The sequence below is a fragment of the Hyla sarda genome, chromosome 11, assembly GCF_029499605.1.
Source record: "Hyla sarda isolate aHylSar1 chromosome 11, aHylSar1.hap1, whole genome shotgun sequence".
Taxonomy (NCBI): domain Eukaryota; kingdom Metazoa; phylum Chordata; class Amphibia; order Anura; family Hylidae; genus Hyla; species Hyla sarda.
Genome location: NC_079199.1, coordinates 6,206,926 through 6,221,733, shown reverse-complemented (window position 1 = coordinate 6,221,733; position 14,808 = coordinate 6,206,926). Strand labels below are relative to the sequence as shown.

The following is a 14,808-nucleotide window of genomic DNA, read 5'->3' as shown; positions in this document are numbered from 1 at the left end:
CTCATACCGGAAAACACGCTCTCCCTCTGGGGAAGGAAGAACGATGTCCGGCACAGATGACACGGCAGAGCTCAGAGCACACACCAAATGATTCACCAAGCGACCCACACTCCACACTCAGCAGACTCACAGGAAGATGCTCCCTCTAGTGGCCAGACTCCAGAGGTTTACTCACTATTCTGCTGGTGGGGTCACTGTGTACATACATTACATTACTTATCATGTACTGATCCTGAATTATATCCTGTATTATACTCCAGAGCTGTACTCACTATTCTGCTGGTGAGGTCACTGTGTACATACATTACATTACTTATCCTGTACTGATCCTGAGTTATATCCTGTATTATACTCCAGAGCTGTACTCACTATTCTGCTGGTGAGGTCACTGTGTACATACATTACATTACTTATCCTGTACTGATCCTGAGTTATATCCTGTATTATACTCCAGAGCTGTACTCACTATTCTGCTGGTGAGGTCACTGTGTACATACATTACATTACTTATCCTGTACTGATCCTGAGTTATATCCTGTATTATACTCCAGAGCTGCACTCACTATTCTGCTGGTGAGGTCACTGTGTACATACATTACATTACTTATCCTGTACTGATCCTGAGTTATATCCTGTATTATACTCCAGAGCTGTACTCACTATTCTGCTGGTGAGGTCACTGTGTACATACATTACATTACATATCCTGTACTGATCCTGAGTTATATCCTGTATTATACTCCAGAGCTGTACTCACTATTCTGCTGGTGAGATCACTGTGTACAAACATTACATGACTTATCCTGTACTGATCCTGAGTTATATCCTGTATTATACTCCAGAGCTGCAATCACTATTCTGCACAATGTTTCTGGAGATATTCCAATATATAAGCTGCAACATTGTCTGATCGTACTTATAGTTAAACCTTGTAAAATTGCTTATATAAATCCATTATGATCCTTTTAGAGGCCTCTGTAACATCATTCTACCCAGAATCCTTTTCTAAGTGTTTTTAATGCATAAAAACCTATTATAAGGAGAACAACCAGATCCATATTATGTCATTTTACTCATCTAAAAAAGATTCAATAAACGTCTTAGTCCTAGGGATGAGCCCACTGATCTCCTCACTGCCTGTGCCCCTATGACAACACTTCCTGCCTACGGGCGCAGCGTATAGGCATCATAGCAACCAATCAGAATTCAGATTTGGAAAGAAGAGATGTGATTGGATGGTATAAGCCGATAGGACGTAGAGCCAGGCAGTGTTGTCATAGGGCACATGACACATTCAGGGGCTATAATAGACATTTAGTATTTCATTGATTGATCAATAATAAAATATACATTCATTTCATTATATTTAATTCCTTACATATATATATATCCATGTCAGTGTTTTTCAACCAGAGTGCCTCCAGCTGTTGCAAAACTACAACACCCAGAATGCCCGGACAGCCGTTGGCTGTCCGGGCATGCTGGGAGTTGTAGTTTTGCAACAGCTGGAGGCACACTGGTTGGGAAACACTGATCTATAAGATAACATCTTTAGAACCACACATTATAATCTCCAATTTACTGCAGTTTTTGAGAATTTCACCTTAAAAATACTTTTAAAAACAAATTATGTATAAGGGGAGGTCCGCCACAGTATAAGAGATTACCGGGCCCTGCCTATTACTTCTTTTACGCAGTCATCATCACCGCCCAGTTCCTTTTAGGCTGTTGTCCGTATTAATAAAGTTTCATTATTGTGTGTGAAAAAGATGAGGAACTGTTACCCAGAGGAGCAGTTGCCCATAGCAACCAGATTCCAGCTTTCAGAGGACATTTTAAAAAACTTGAAAGCTGAAATCTGATTGGTTGCTATGGGCAACTGCTCCTCTGCACATAAGTCTCCCCGCTCTCCTCTGTTGTTTTTATAGACACCCTGTTTCCCCAAAAATAAGACATCCACTCGAAATAAGTTGTAGCAGAATTTCTAAGCATTGGCGTATTAATAAGCCATTCCCCAAAAATAAGACATAGTGGTAGGCGTAGCTAAGCGTACCGGCGCGGAGCGGTAAAGAAGACGAGCAGTCCTTCTCATCTGGCCCATCGTGACAGCTGCTATCCCAGAGGTGACCGGAGAGATGCCGGCAGCCCCATCAACAAGGTCGGCTCCCCCTGTCAGGTCCCGTGAAAGTGAAAGTGAAAGTAGAAGTCTCCTCAGTGAAGTGAGGAAAAGACAGTTCTGCTTTGTGGGTCCTCGGGGGAACAATAAAGTTGTGGCTGCCGTTTTACTCAGCACTGTGGGTCTCTCTCACCCAGGACCAACCAGCAACAGTCTGTGAGTCTCTGTATTTTTGTACCCCACTTAAAGGGGTACTCCCGTGGAACACTTTTTTTTTTTTTTTTTTTTTTATTAACTGGTGCCAATAAGTTAAACAGATTTGTGAATTACTTCTATTAAATAATCTTAGTCCTTCCAGTACTTATTAGCAGCTGTATGCTACAGAGGAAAATCTTTATTTTTTTAATTTATTTTTTGTCTTGACCACAGTGCTCTCTGCTGACACCTGATGTCCGTGTCAGGAACTGTCCAGAGCAGGAGAAAATCCACATAGCAAACCTATGCTGCTCTGGACAGTTCCTGACACGGACAGAGGTGTCAGCAGAGAGCACTGTGGACAACACAAAAAGAAATGTAAAAAGTAAAGAATTTCCTCTGTAGCATACAGCTGCTAAAAAGTACTGAAAGGATTAAGATTTTTTTAATAGATGTAATTTACAAATCTGTTTAACTTTCTGGCACCAGTTTATTTAAAAAAAAAGTTTTCCACCGGAGTACCCCTTTAATGTCATCCGTTTGCATCCGTTTTTTGATCCGTTTTTACTTCTGAGTATGCTCAGAACAAAAAAATATATATATATTTTGGTTTATTAACTGAACTATAATGGATCCAAACAGATACAAACGGATAACATCGGTTTGCATCCATTATTGTCCATTTTTTTTTAAGCCCGTTTTTATTTGTGACGGGAGAAGAACGGGTCTAGACGGCCATGTGAACGCAGCCCCCGGACCGGGGAGCTGTGGAGCACTGAAGCAGATGGGCAGTATGGTTGGGAGGGATGCGGCCTACCTACTATATGGAGGTGGATGATAGTGGGGGCACCGAGCCGGGGGCTTATAACAAACTATACTATATGGGGCCTGTGGCTGCTGAATACAACTATATGGAGCCACAGACCTGCCTGGGGGCCTATAAATTATACAAGACATGTATAGTATATATACATATACAATATAAGGGGGCACAGAGCCAGGGGCCTATAACTATATAAGTATATATTAACACCCTGTTCCGTGTTTGTATCAACCAAAATATTCGCCAGTACTAGGTCGGCCATATTGGATTTCTCTTTTTTCCACTGCAATAATTTTGAAACCTGTTAAGTGGATGCAAAATTACAACACTGCATCGGTTTAAAGTGGTACTCCACTGGAAAACATTTTTTTTTTTAAATCAACTGGTGCCAGAAAGTTAAACAGATTTGTAAATTAGTTCTATTTAAACATCTTTACCCTTCCCGTACTTATCAGCTGCTGTATGTTCCAGAGGAAGTTCTTTTTTTTTTTGAATTTCCTTTCTGTTTGACCACAGTGCTCTCTGCTGACACCTCTGTCCATTTTAGGAACTGTCCAGAGCAGGAACAAATCCCCATAGCAAACCTATCCTGCTCTGTACTGTTCCTGACATGGACAGAGGTGTCAGAAGAGAGCACTGTGGTCAGACAGAAAGGAAATTCAAAAAGAAAAGAACTTCCTCTGGAACATACAGCAGCTGATAAGTACGGGAAGGGTAAAGATGTTTAAATAGATGTAATTTACAAATCTTTTCAAATTTCTGGCACCAGTTGATTTAAAAAAAAATGTTTTCCAGTGGAGTACCCCTTTAAGGAGCCGAAGGGTGTCGGGGCATGATGGAAGATGTAGTCCTGCAGCAGCTGAATGGCCGTGGTTTAACCCTGCTGAGCCTTTATGTATGCACAAAACACTACATTGCCCACAATGCACTGCGGCACATCAGACACTGATCCAGCAGAGGGTGAAGGGAGATGTGAGGAAAGATCATCATTCACCTGATCGGTGCCTATAGGTGGCGCAATGCTTCGTAACTGATGACTGCACAAAGGAATCAGGTAAAAAAAATTATAAATGGACCTCCCCTTTAAGAGCCCTGACTGTATCACAATGCATCTTGTAGTAGGAAATTCTGTATAATCATTATAATGTCATAGAGGGATATACCCAGAGCAAACAAGCTGTGCATGATACATTAACCCCTACTCTGCCAACCTGTGCTGCAGCTCAGCATCAACGGAGCAGAAACTTCACCGAATGAACACGTATTCAGGTCCAATCTGTGTAAAATGGTGAGTAAAGCTATCATCAGGTCTTATCCTCCAGTCACAGATAAAGCTGCACATCTCTAACACCTGATCCTGTGCTCTCTGCTGTGTGGTATAGTGGACAATGGAGTTTTGTTAAAGGGGTACTCCGCCGCTAGGCATCTTATCCCCTACCCAAAGGATAGTGATCGTGAGGGTCCCGCCGCTGGAGACCCCCGCAGTTTCCATGCTGCACCCAGCGGTTGTTTAGAGCGTCACAGCCACACACTCCTACAATGCAAGTCTATGGGAGGAGGTGTGATGGCAGTCACGCCCCATCACATAGACTTGCATTGAGGGAGCGCTGCCGTGACATCACGAGCAGAGCATGACCGTAACGTCACGAGTCTGCGCCCCCCCATGGCCAGTCATCCAGCAAGGATCGAAGTTCGCTCCGTGCACCGGATGTCTGGGTGCTGAAGCCGAGATCGCGGGGGTCCCCAGCGGCGGATCCCACACAATCAGACATCTTATCCCCTATCCTTTGGATAGGGGATAAGATGTCTAGGGGTGGAGTATCCCTTTAAGTCTTTAAGACAGTGTTTCTCAACTAGTGTTCCTCCAGCTGTTACAAAACTACAACTCCCAGCATGGCCGGACAGCCTTTGGATTAACAGCTTTGGCATGCTGGGAGTTGTAGTTTGCAAAAGTTTTGCAACAGGTCAGGTTTTTCACAGGCCCCTTTGGAAAGTGAATGCAGAGACCCGTTTGTCTCCCAGGGGCAACTTCTCCATTTTGCACCGGATCTTATAAATCTCCTCCATTGAAGATTCATTTGCGGTACTTTGGATGTAACTGGAGGCTAACACTTTGTTTAACTCATAGAGAAGTAAACAAAATAATTGAAAACAGTTTATGAAGATTGTTAACCTGAAATGTGGTGTTCAGACAGAGGGCATGATGGGATACAGTGACACCTCTCGATTGCTTTCTATCACTGTATCAATCACACAAGATGTCTGCAGTTTGATGGTGACACTGAGCCGCAGCACACGTCAGCCCCTTCACTTATCACCGATCAATGAGCTTTCTCATAATCAATACCCATTGTGTGAATATTGTAAACCTGCTGCTGACAGGGGGCCCAGATCAATAAAACGATGTGAACCCAGTGGCAGCAAAAGAATCCACCTTGAACATGTTGTACAGAAAGATGTGTGAAGATCAGACAACACCATCCTCTCCCATCCATTCATCCATTACTTATCCTGTACTGATCCTGAGTTATATCCTGTATTATACTCCAGAGCTGTACTCACTATTCTGCTGGTGAGGTCACTGTGTACATACATTACATTACTTATCCTGTACTGATCCTGAGTTATATCCTGTATTATACTCCAGAGCTGTACTCACTATTCTGCTGGTGAGGTCACTGTGTACATACATTACATTACTTATCCTGTACTGATCCTGAGTTATATCTTGTATTATACCCCAGAGCTGTACTCACTATTCTGCTGGTGAGATCACTGTGTACATACATTACATTACTTATCCTGTACTGATCCGGAGTTATATCCTGTATTATACTCCAGAGCTGTACTCACTATTCTGCTGGTGAGATCACTGTGTACATACATTACATTACTTATCCTGTACTGATCCTGAGTTATATCCTGTATTATACTCCAGAGCTGTACTCACTATTCTGCTGGTGAGGTCACTGTGTACATACATTACATTACTTATCCTGTACTGATCCTGAGTTATATCCTGTATTATACTCCAGAGCTGTACTCACTATTCTGCTGGTGAGATCACTGTGTACATACATTACATTACTTATCCTGTACTGATCCTGAGTTATATCCTGTATTATACTCCAGAGCTGTACTCACTATTCTGCTGGTGAGGTCACTGTGTACATACATTACATTACTTATCCTGTACTGATCCTGAGTTATATCCTGTATTATACTCCAGAGCTGTACTCACTATTCTGCTGGTGAGATCACTGTGTACATACATTACATTACTTATCCTGTATTGATCCTGAGTTATATCCTGTATTATACTCCAGAGCTGTACTCACTATTCTGCTGGTGAGGTCACTGTGTACATACATTACATTACTTATCCTGTACTGATCCTGAGTTATATCCTGTATTATACTCCAGAGCTGTACTCACTATTCTGCTGGTGAGATCACTGTGTACATACATTACATTACTTATCCTGTACTGATCCTGAGTTATATCCTGTATTATACTCCAGAGCTGTACTCACTATTCTGCTGGTGAGATCACTGTGTACATACATTACATTACTTATCCTGTACTGATCCTGAGTTATATCCTGTATTATACTTCAGAACTGTACTCACTATTCTGCTGGTGAGGTCACTGTGTACATACATTACATTACTTATCCTGTACTGATCCTGAGTTATATCCTGTATTATACTTCAGAGCTGTACTCACTATTCTGCTGGTGAGGTCACTGTGTACATACATTACATTACTTATCCTGTACTGATCCTGAGTTATATCCTGTATTATACTCCAGAGCTGTACTCACTATTCTGCTGTGAGTACATACATTACATTAAAGGGGTACTCCGGTGAAAACCTTTTTTCTTTTAAATCAACTGGTGTCAGAAAGTTAAACATATTTGTAAATTACTTCTATTAAAAAATCTTAATCCTTCCAGTACTTATTAGCTGCTGAATGCTACAGAGGAAATTCCTTTCTTTTTGGAACACTGATGACATCACGAGCACAGTGCTCTCTGCTGACATCTCTGTCCATTTTAGCAACCATGCATAGCAGATGTATGCTAAGGGCAGCATGGTGGCTCAGTGGTTAGCACTGCTGCCTTGCAGTGCTGGGGCCTTGGGTTCAAATCCCACTAAGGACAACAATAAATAAAGAGTTATTATTATAATAATGACGTCAGCAAAGAGCACTGTGCTCGTGATGTCATCAGAGAGCATTCCAAAAAGAAAAGAATTTCCTCTGTAGTATTCAGCAGCTAATAAGTACAGGAAGGATTAAGATTTTTTTTATAGAAGTAATTTACAAATCTGTTTAACTTACTGGCACCAGTTGATTTAAAAGAAAAAAGGTTTTCACCGGAGTACCCCTTTAAATCTGCGCTGTGATTGGCTGTTAAAGAGAACACAGACAGTTTTCTTTTCTTTCCCCCCATTGCGTCTCTCTCTTGCGATTTTAGTGTTCTTTCTTGCTCACACCACCCACACGGCATCCATACCCGTATCACACGCTGCCATCCTTTAATGGATTGAATGTATGAGCAATGGGAATTGAGTCGCAATAATATTAACCACGTGATCCCCAGATAGAGATGAACAATCCAAGTATTTTAAAGGACACTTCCTCCTTAAAGCAGAACCCCCCGCAGTCATCCTGGCATCATATAGTGAGTGACAACCAGTATTGCCACCCTGACAGCTCACCCAGGTGGCGTCATGACGGCCATATTGGTGGTTACCGTTACCCAGCTGGTATAAATAACAGGATGTAGAACAGTGGTCTCCAAACTGTGGACCTCCATCTGTTGCAAAACTACAACTCCCAGCATGCCCGGACAGCCAACGGCTGTCCGGGCATGCTGGGAGTTGTGGTTTTGCAACAGCTGGAGGTCCACAGTTTGGAGACCACCAATGTAGAGTTAATGGGGACTGTTTTGCTTGTAGAAGGAAATGCCCTTTGGTCTCGGCTGAGGCAGGGAGCGAGTGGTTAATAGGATTGTCTTAAAGGAGCATTGACAAGGAAAGATTATAGCAGCTTTTAATAGTTTTTCTCTCCATTGAGTTTATACTATAAATACTGAAATCTCACCTTAACAGTGTCTGGGAGAAATACTTCAGGGTGTTGGCAATGTCGGTCCCTGTGGGCACTGGGTACGTGTTGTGGATGACCCGGTGGTGGTACTCGTGGAGGTATCGGATCTTAGAAGCAACTGTGCGTAAGAAAAGGGAAGAAAAATCCGAAACATCAGCATCGAAACAACGAGATAACGAGAGTCAGAGGGTTCAGATCTGTTCAGCCATTCCTGGGATAGTCTGGGCTCATACTGACACTCATTGAGGAGATACAGGTACAGATGGAGTCTGGGAAAAAAGTTATGCAAATCAGCTCTCCTCCAGAAGGAAGGAAACTGTCGATTTAGTGCCACCTAGAGGTAGCTACACTGTAAATTCAAAGGGTTAGATTTCAAGAAGGTAAGTACCATTTTAGGACCGAGTATAAGTACCGATCCTTTTTTAAAATGTCATGTGACATAAGGTAGGGAATCCCTCTAATAGGTAGAAACCCCCAGAAGATAGGTAGGTAGGGAATCCCCCTTATTAGGTTAAAGCCTCCAGTAGGTAGGTAGGGAATTCCTCCTATTATGCTGAATCCCTCAGAAGATGGGTAGGTAGAGAATCCTCCCCATTAGGTATGGGGCCCCCAGTAGTTACAAAGGTAATTTCCCCCCCCCATTATGTAATAGCCCCCAGTAGGTAGATAGGTAGGTAGGAAATCTCCCCTATTCCGTAGGAGACCCCAGTAGGTAGGTAGGTAGGGAATACTGCCCTTTTAGATAAAATCCTCCAGTAGGTAAGGAATAACCCCCATTCGGTAGTAGCTCCCAGAAGATAGATAGGTAGGAAGGTAGGGAATACCCCCTATTAGGTAGAAGCCCCCACTAAATAGGTAGGGAATACCACCATAAAGTAGAAAGCCCAGAACATAGGTATGTAGGGAATCCCTCCTATTAGGTAAAAGTCTCCAGTTGGTAGGTAGGGAATTCCTCCAATTAGATTGAAGCCCTCAGAAGATAGGTAGGTAGAGAATCCTCCCTATTAGGTGCAAGCCTCCAGAAGAGATGTAGGGAATACCCCCTATTAGGTAGGAGACCCCAGTAGTTAGGTAGGTAGGGAACCCTGCCCTTTTAGATAAAATCATCCAGTAGGTAAGAAATAACCCCCATTTGGTAGAAGCTCCCAGAAAATAGATAGGTAGGTAGGGAATCCACCCTATTAGGTAGAAGCCCCCAATAGGTAGGTATGAAATTCCCCTATTAAGTAGAAACCTCCAGAAGATAGGTATGTAGGGAATCCCTCTATTAAGAAGATGCCCCAGTAGGTAGGTATTCAGGTAGGTAGGGAACCTCCTATTAGGTAAATGCCCCTATAAATAGTTTCCCCCTATAAGTCTCCTCCAAAAGAAAGTGATAAAAATCCCACTCACCATCGCTCCGCTCCCGCACTGAGGCCTCTGCATCCTCCGCTGTTAGTGGGGCAGGATCCTCTCCTTCATTCTGTTATCCAGAGTGGTGCAGGACCTGTCGCGTGATAAAGTGACGTCATCACAGCAGGTCCTGCACCACTCTGGATAAAGAGGCCTCAGCTCAAGAACAAGAAGGAGAGGAAAGGGTTTTTTCTTAATAGTCTGTCATTATTGGGAAGGGTATCAGGGACATTTGCACACGTAGAAGTACTAGGGCAAATGTCTAGTATCAGTATTGGAAAATCCCTAATTCTCAGATTAAAAGTTATCACTGGAGTTGAGCTGATTACTTTGGAATGATCTGATACTTTTCTAATCTTACAGAAAATTCATATTCAATTTTTTATCTGTACAGGAGCAGGGAAACCAGTCAAAGAGAAGAGTCCCTGCTCCTGTACATACTGGACAGCGAGGCATACATACATTGTGACATGAGTCCTGGCTGCTGTGCATCTCTACCTTAAGGGGTTATTCAGGATTGGAAAAACAGAACTGATTTATTCCAGAAACAGCACCACACCTGTCCTCAGGTTGTGTGAGGTATTGCATCTCAGTTTCATTGAAGTGAATGGAGCCGAGTTGTAGTACCACACACAACCTGAGGACTGGGGTTTCACTGTTTTTGGGGAGAAAAAAAAAAGCAGCACTGGTTTTCCTAATTATTGGGGCATCTCATGACTTTCCTAGTCCCCCAAATGGAGACATATAACCCCAACAATATACCAGATCCACAACCTCAATCAATGGCCACCAATATGGTTCCGCATACACATTACAGAACAGTCATGGGAACCTTCACTGATGTGTATGGGGCCTCATGAATCGTGGTCCCCAACTTGTTATAAAGGGCAAAGAATGATTAGTCTGGGGGATTTTAATCTCTGATCCATTTGGTTTCCATTGAACTTAATCACAGTCAGAGGAGTCTGGAGGAGGACAGAAGAGATAGGGGAGTATGGAGGAAGAGGAATGGACAAAAGAGTCTGGAGGGCGACAGAAGAAGAAGAAGGTGAGAAAGGAGTTTGAAGGAGAAGGACAGAGGAGTCAGAAGGGAGGAGGACAGAGGAGTAATGTGGGAGAAGGACAGAGGAGTCTGGAGGAGGAGGACAGAGGAGTCTGGAGGAGGAGGACAGAGGAGTCTGAAGGAGAAGGACAGAGGAGTCAGGAGGGAGGAGGACAGAGGAGTCATGTGGGAGAAGGACAGAGGAGTCTGGAGGAGGAGGACAGAGGAGTCTGGAGGAGGAGGAGGACAGAGGAGTCTGGAGGAGGAGGACAGAGGAGTCTGAAGGAGAAGGACAGAGGAGTCAGGAGGGAGGAGGACAGAGGAGTCATGTGGGAGAAGGACAGAGGAGTCTGGAGGAGGAGGACAGAGGAGTCTGGAGGAGGAGGAGGACAGAGGAGTCTGGAGGAGGACAGAGGAGTCTGAAGGAGAAGTACAGAGGAGTCAGGAGGGAGGAGGACAGAGGAGTCTGGAGGAGGAGGACAGAGGAGTCTGGAGGAGGAGGACAGAGGAGTCTGGAGGAGGAGGAGGACAGAGGAGTCTGGAGGAGGAGGAGGACAGAGGAGTATGGAGGAGGAGGACAGAGGAGTCATGAGGGAGGAGGACAGAGGAGTCTGCATGTGAAGGACAGAGGAGTCTGGAAGGAGGGAAGTCATGGGGTGGAGGACAGAGGAGATAGGGGAGTATGGAGGAAGATGAAGAGACAAAAAAGTCTGGAGGACGACAGAAGAGTCTGAAAAAGGTGGGGAAAGGAGTCTGGAGAAGAAGGACAGAGGAGTCAGGAGGAGAAAGACAGAGGGGTCAGGAGGACAGAGGATTCTGGAGAAGGAGACAGAGGAGTCTGGAGGAGGGGACAGAGGAGTCAGGAGGAGGAGGACAGAGTCTGGAGGATGAGAGAGAAGAGTCTGGGGGAGGACAGAGGAGGACAGAAGAGTCTGAAAGGGGGGTTGTATAGCAGTCTGTGGGGTGGCACTGGGCTTTGCATCAGCTTATTCCCCTCTCTCCATTGAGAACTCCGGAGAAATAGATCAGACCCGGTGCCCAAGTGTTTGGTCAGAAGTTACAATTACTTCAGTCCGGCCCAATGTTCCCCAATGTGGATACATTTTACCTGCACTGATACAATGTAACAAGCAGTCAGCCAGTGGAGAGGACACATTTTATATTGGGCATCTATTCTCTTATATGAATTATTCTTCTCCTGTTTGATGGGGTGAATATTAAAATGGCACAGAATGGAGCGCGGCACACGTGACGTCCGTGGCGGTTTATCTTCCTTGCGGAGATGAAGGGAGACATTGGGGATTAGTAGGAATCTGGAGGATTAGGGACACATTAAATTATTCCTGAGCGATGAATATGGATGAAGGCGGGATGGGCCGGCGCGCTCCTGATAAGCAGCAATACGTATATGACCTTGACGTGATCACATGACTGCACAGTCCCATATATGTGGGTGCATAGCCATCTATGAGCTGTCTGCACCCCGTAACATCTATAGCACATGTTTTGATTAGGTGACAGTGGCCTCCAAACTGTGCCCTCCAGCCGTTGGCTGTCCGGGCATGCTGGGAGTTGTAGTTTTGCAACAGCTGGAGGACCACAGTTTGGAGACCACTGGGTTAGGAAAAGTTGTCACATAGTCAGTCCCCCAACTGCTTCTTACCAATCCCAAACACATCAGTGGGCCGCTACCATGCCCTCCTCTATTCTGACACTGACTCCCTCCCCTAGGAGAAACCTATGTGATCAGATCTCCATTACTGTCAGGATATCCCCATATAACACCGGGATGACCATGCTTCTAATATCCCATGTGATCACATGATCAGATCTCCATTACTGTCAGGATAACCCAATATACCCCATGTGATCATATGATCAGATCTCCATTACTATCAGGATAACCCACTATACCCCATGTGATCACATGATCAGATCTCCATTACTATCAGGATAACCCACTATACCACATGTGAACACATGATCAGATCTCCATTACTATATGGATAACCCACTATACCCCATGTGATCACATGATCAGATCTCCATTACTATCAGGATAACCCACTATACCACATGTGATCTCATGATCAGATCTCCATTACTATCAGGATAACCCACTATACCCCAAGTGATCACATGATCAGATCTCCATTACTATATGGATAACCCACTATACCCCATGTGATCACATGATCAGATCTCCATTACTATATGGATAACCCACTATATTCCATGTGAACACATGATCAGATCTCCATTACTGTCAGAATAACCCAATATACCCCATGTGATCACATGATCAGATCTCCATTACTAGCAGGATAACACACTACACCCCATGTGATCACATGATCAGATCTCCATTACTGTCAGGATAACCCAATATACCCCATGTGATCTCATGATGAGATCTCCATTACTGTCATGATAACCCAATATATCCCATGTGATCACATGATCAGATCTCCATTACTAGCAGGATAACCCACTATACCCCATGTGATCACATGATCAGATCTCCATTACTGTCAGGATAACCCAATATACCCCATGTGATCACATGATCAGATCTCCCTTACAATCAGGATAACCCAATATACCCCATGTGATCACAAGATCAGATCTCCATTACTGTAAGGATATCCCACTATACCCCATGTGATCACATGATCAGATCTCCATTACTGTCAGGATAACCCAATATACCCCATGTGATCACAAGATCAGATCTCCATTATTGTAAAGATATCCCACTATACCCCATGTGATCACATGATCAGATCTCCATTACTATCAGGATAACCCACTATACCCCATGTGATCACATGATCAGATCTCCATTACTGTCAGGATAACCCAATATACCCCATGTGATCACATGATCATATCTCCATTACTGTCAGGATAACCCAATATACCCCATGTGATCTCATGATCAGATCTCCATTACTAGCAGGATAACCCACTATACCCCATGTGATCACATGATCAGATCTCCATTACTGTCAGGATAACCCAATATACCCCATGTGATCACATGATCAGATCTCCCTTACTATCAGGATAACCCAATACACCCCATGTGATCACAAGATCAGATCTCCATTACTGTAATGATATCCCACTATACCCCATGTGATCACATGATCATATCTCCATTACTATCATGATAATCCACTATACCCCATGTGATCACATGATCAGATCTCCATTACTGTCAGGATAACCCCATATATCACAAGGATGCATGTCCTCCATACAGTATATCTATATCTTCCATGTATACGCAGTATATCTATCTCCTCTATGTATATACAGTATATATCCCTCCATGTATATACGGTACATCCCCCTCCATATATCTCCCTCCATATATATATATATATATATATATATATATATATATATATATACAGGATATTTCCCTCCATATATATATATATATATATATATATATATACATACCGTATATCTCTCTCCATATATATACAGTATATCTCCCTCCATATATATACAGTATATCTCCCTCCATATATACACAGTATATCTCCCTCCATATATATCTCCCTCCATATATATACAATAATATCTGCCCCTCCATATCCATACAGTAATATATGCCCCTCCATATTTATATATATATATATATATATATATATATATATATATATATATATATAAAATCTTCTCCCTCCATATATATATACAGAAATATATACATATATAATCTCCTCCCTCCATATTTATACAGTAATATATACATATATAATCTCCTCCCTCCATATATATATACAGTAATATATATATATATATCTCCTCCCTTCAAAAATATACATATATACAAACAGTAACAGATATATATATATATCCTCCCTCCATATATATACAGTAATATATACATATATAATCTCCTCCCTCCATATATATACAGTAATATATATATATATATATATATACGGTATATCTCCTCCCTCCATATATATACGGTATATCTCCTCCCTCCAAAAATATACATATATACATACAGTAACAGATATATATATCCTCCCTCCATATATATACAGTAATATATACATATATAATCTCCTCCCTCCATATATATATACAGTAATATATATATAATCTCC

At 42.8% G+C, this 14,808-nt stretch overlaps 1 protein-coding gene across 4 annotated transcripts in view; it reads right to left on the bottom strand.

Annotated features, from left to right (window-relative positions):
• Positions 1-14,808, bottom strand: part of UNC79 (unc-79 homolog, NALCN channel complex subunit) — a 173,373-nt gene that overhangs the window by 157,598 nt on the left and 967 nt on the right. For all 4 annotated transcript variants that reach the window (XM_056544994.1, XM_056544993.1, XM_056544995.1 and 1 more), the window contains exon 2: positions 8,242-8,362. In XM_056544994.1, coding sequence (XP_056400969.1) covers positions 8,242-8,362 — 121 coding nt within the window. The remainder of the gene's footprint in view (positions 1-8,241; positions 8,363-14,808) is intronic.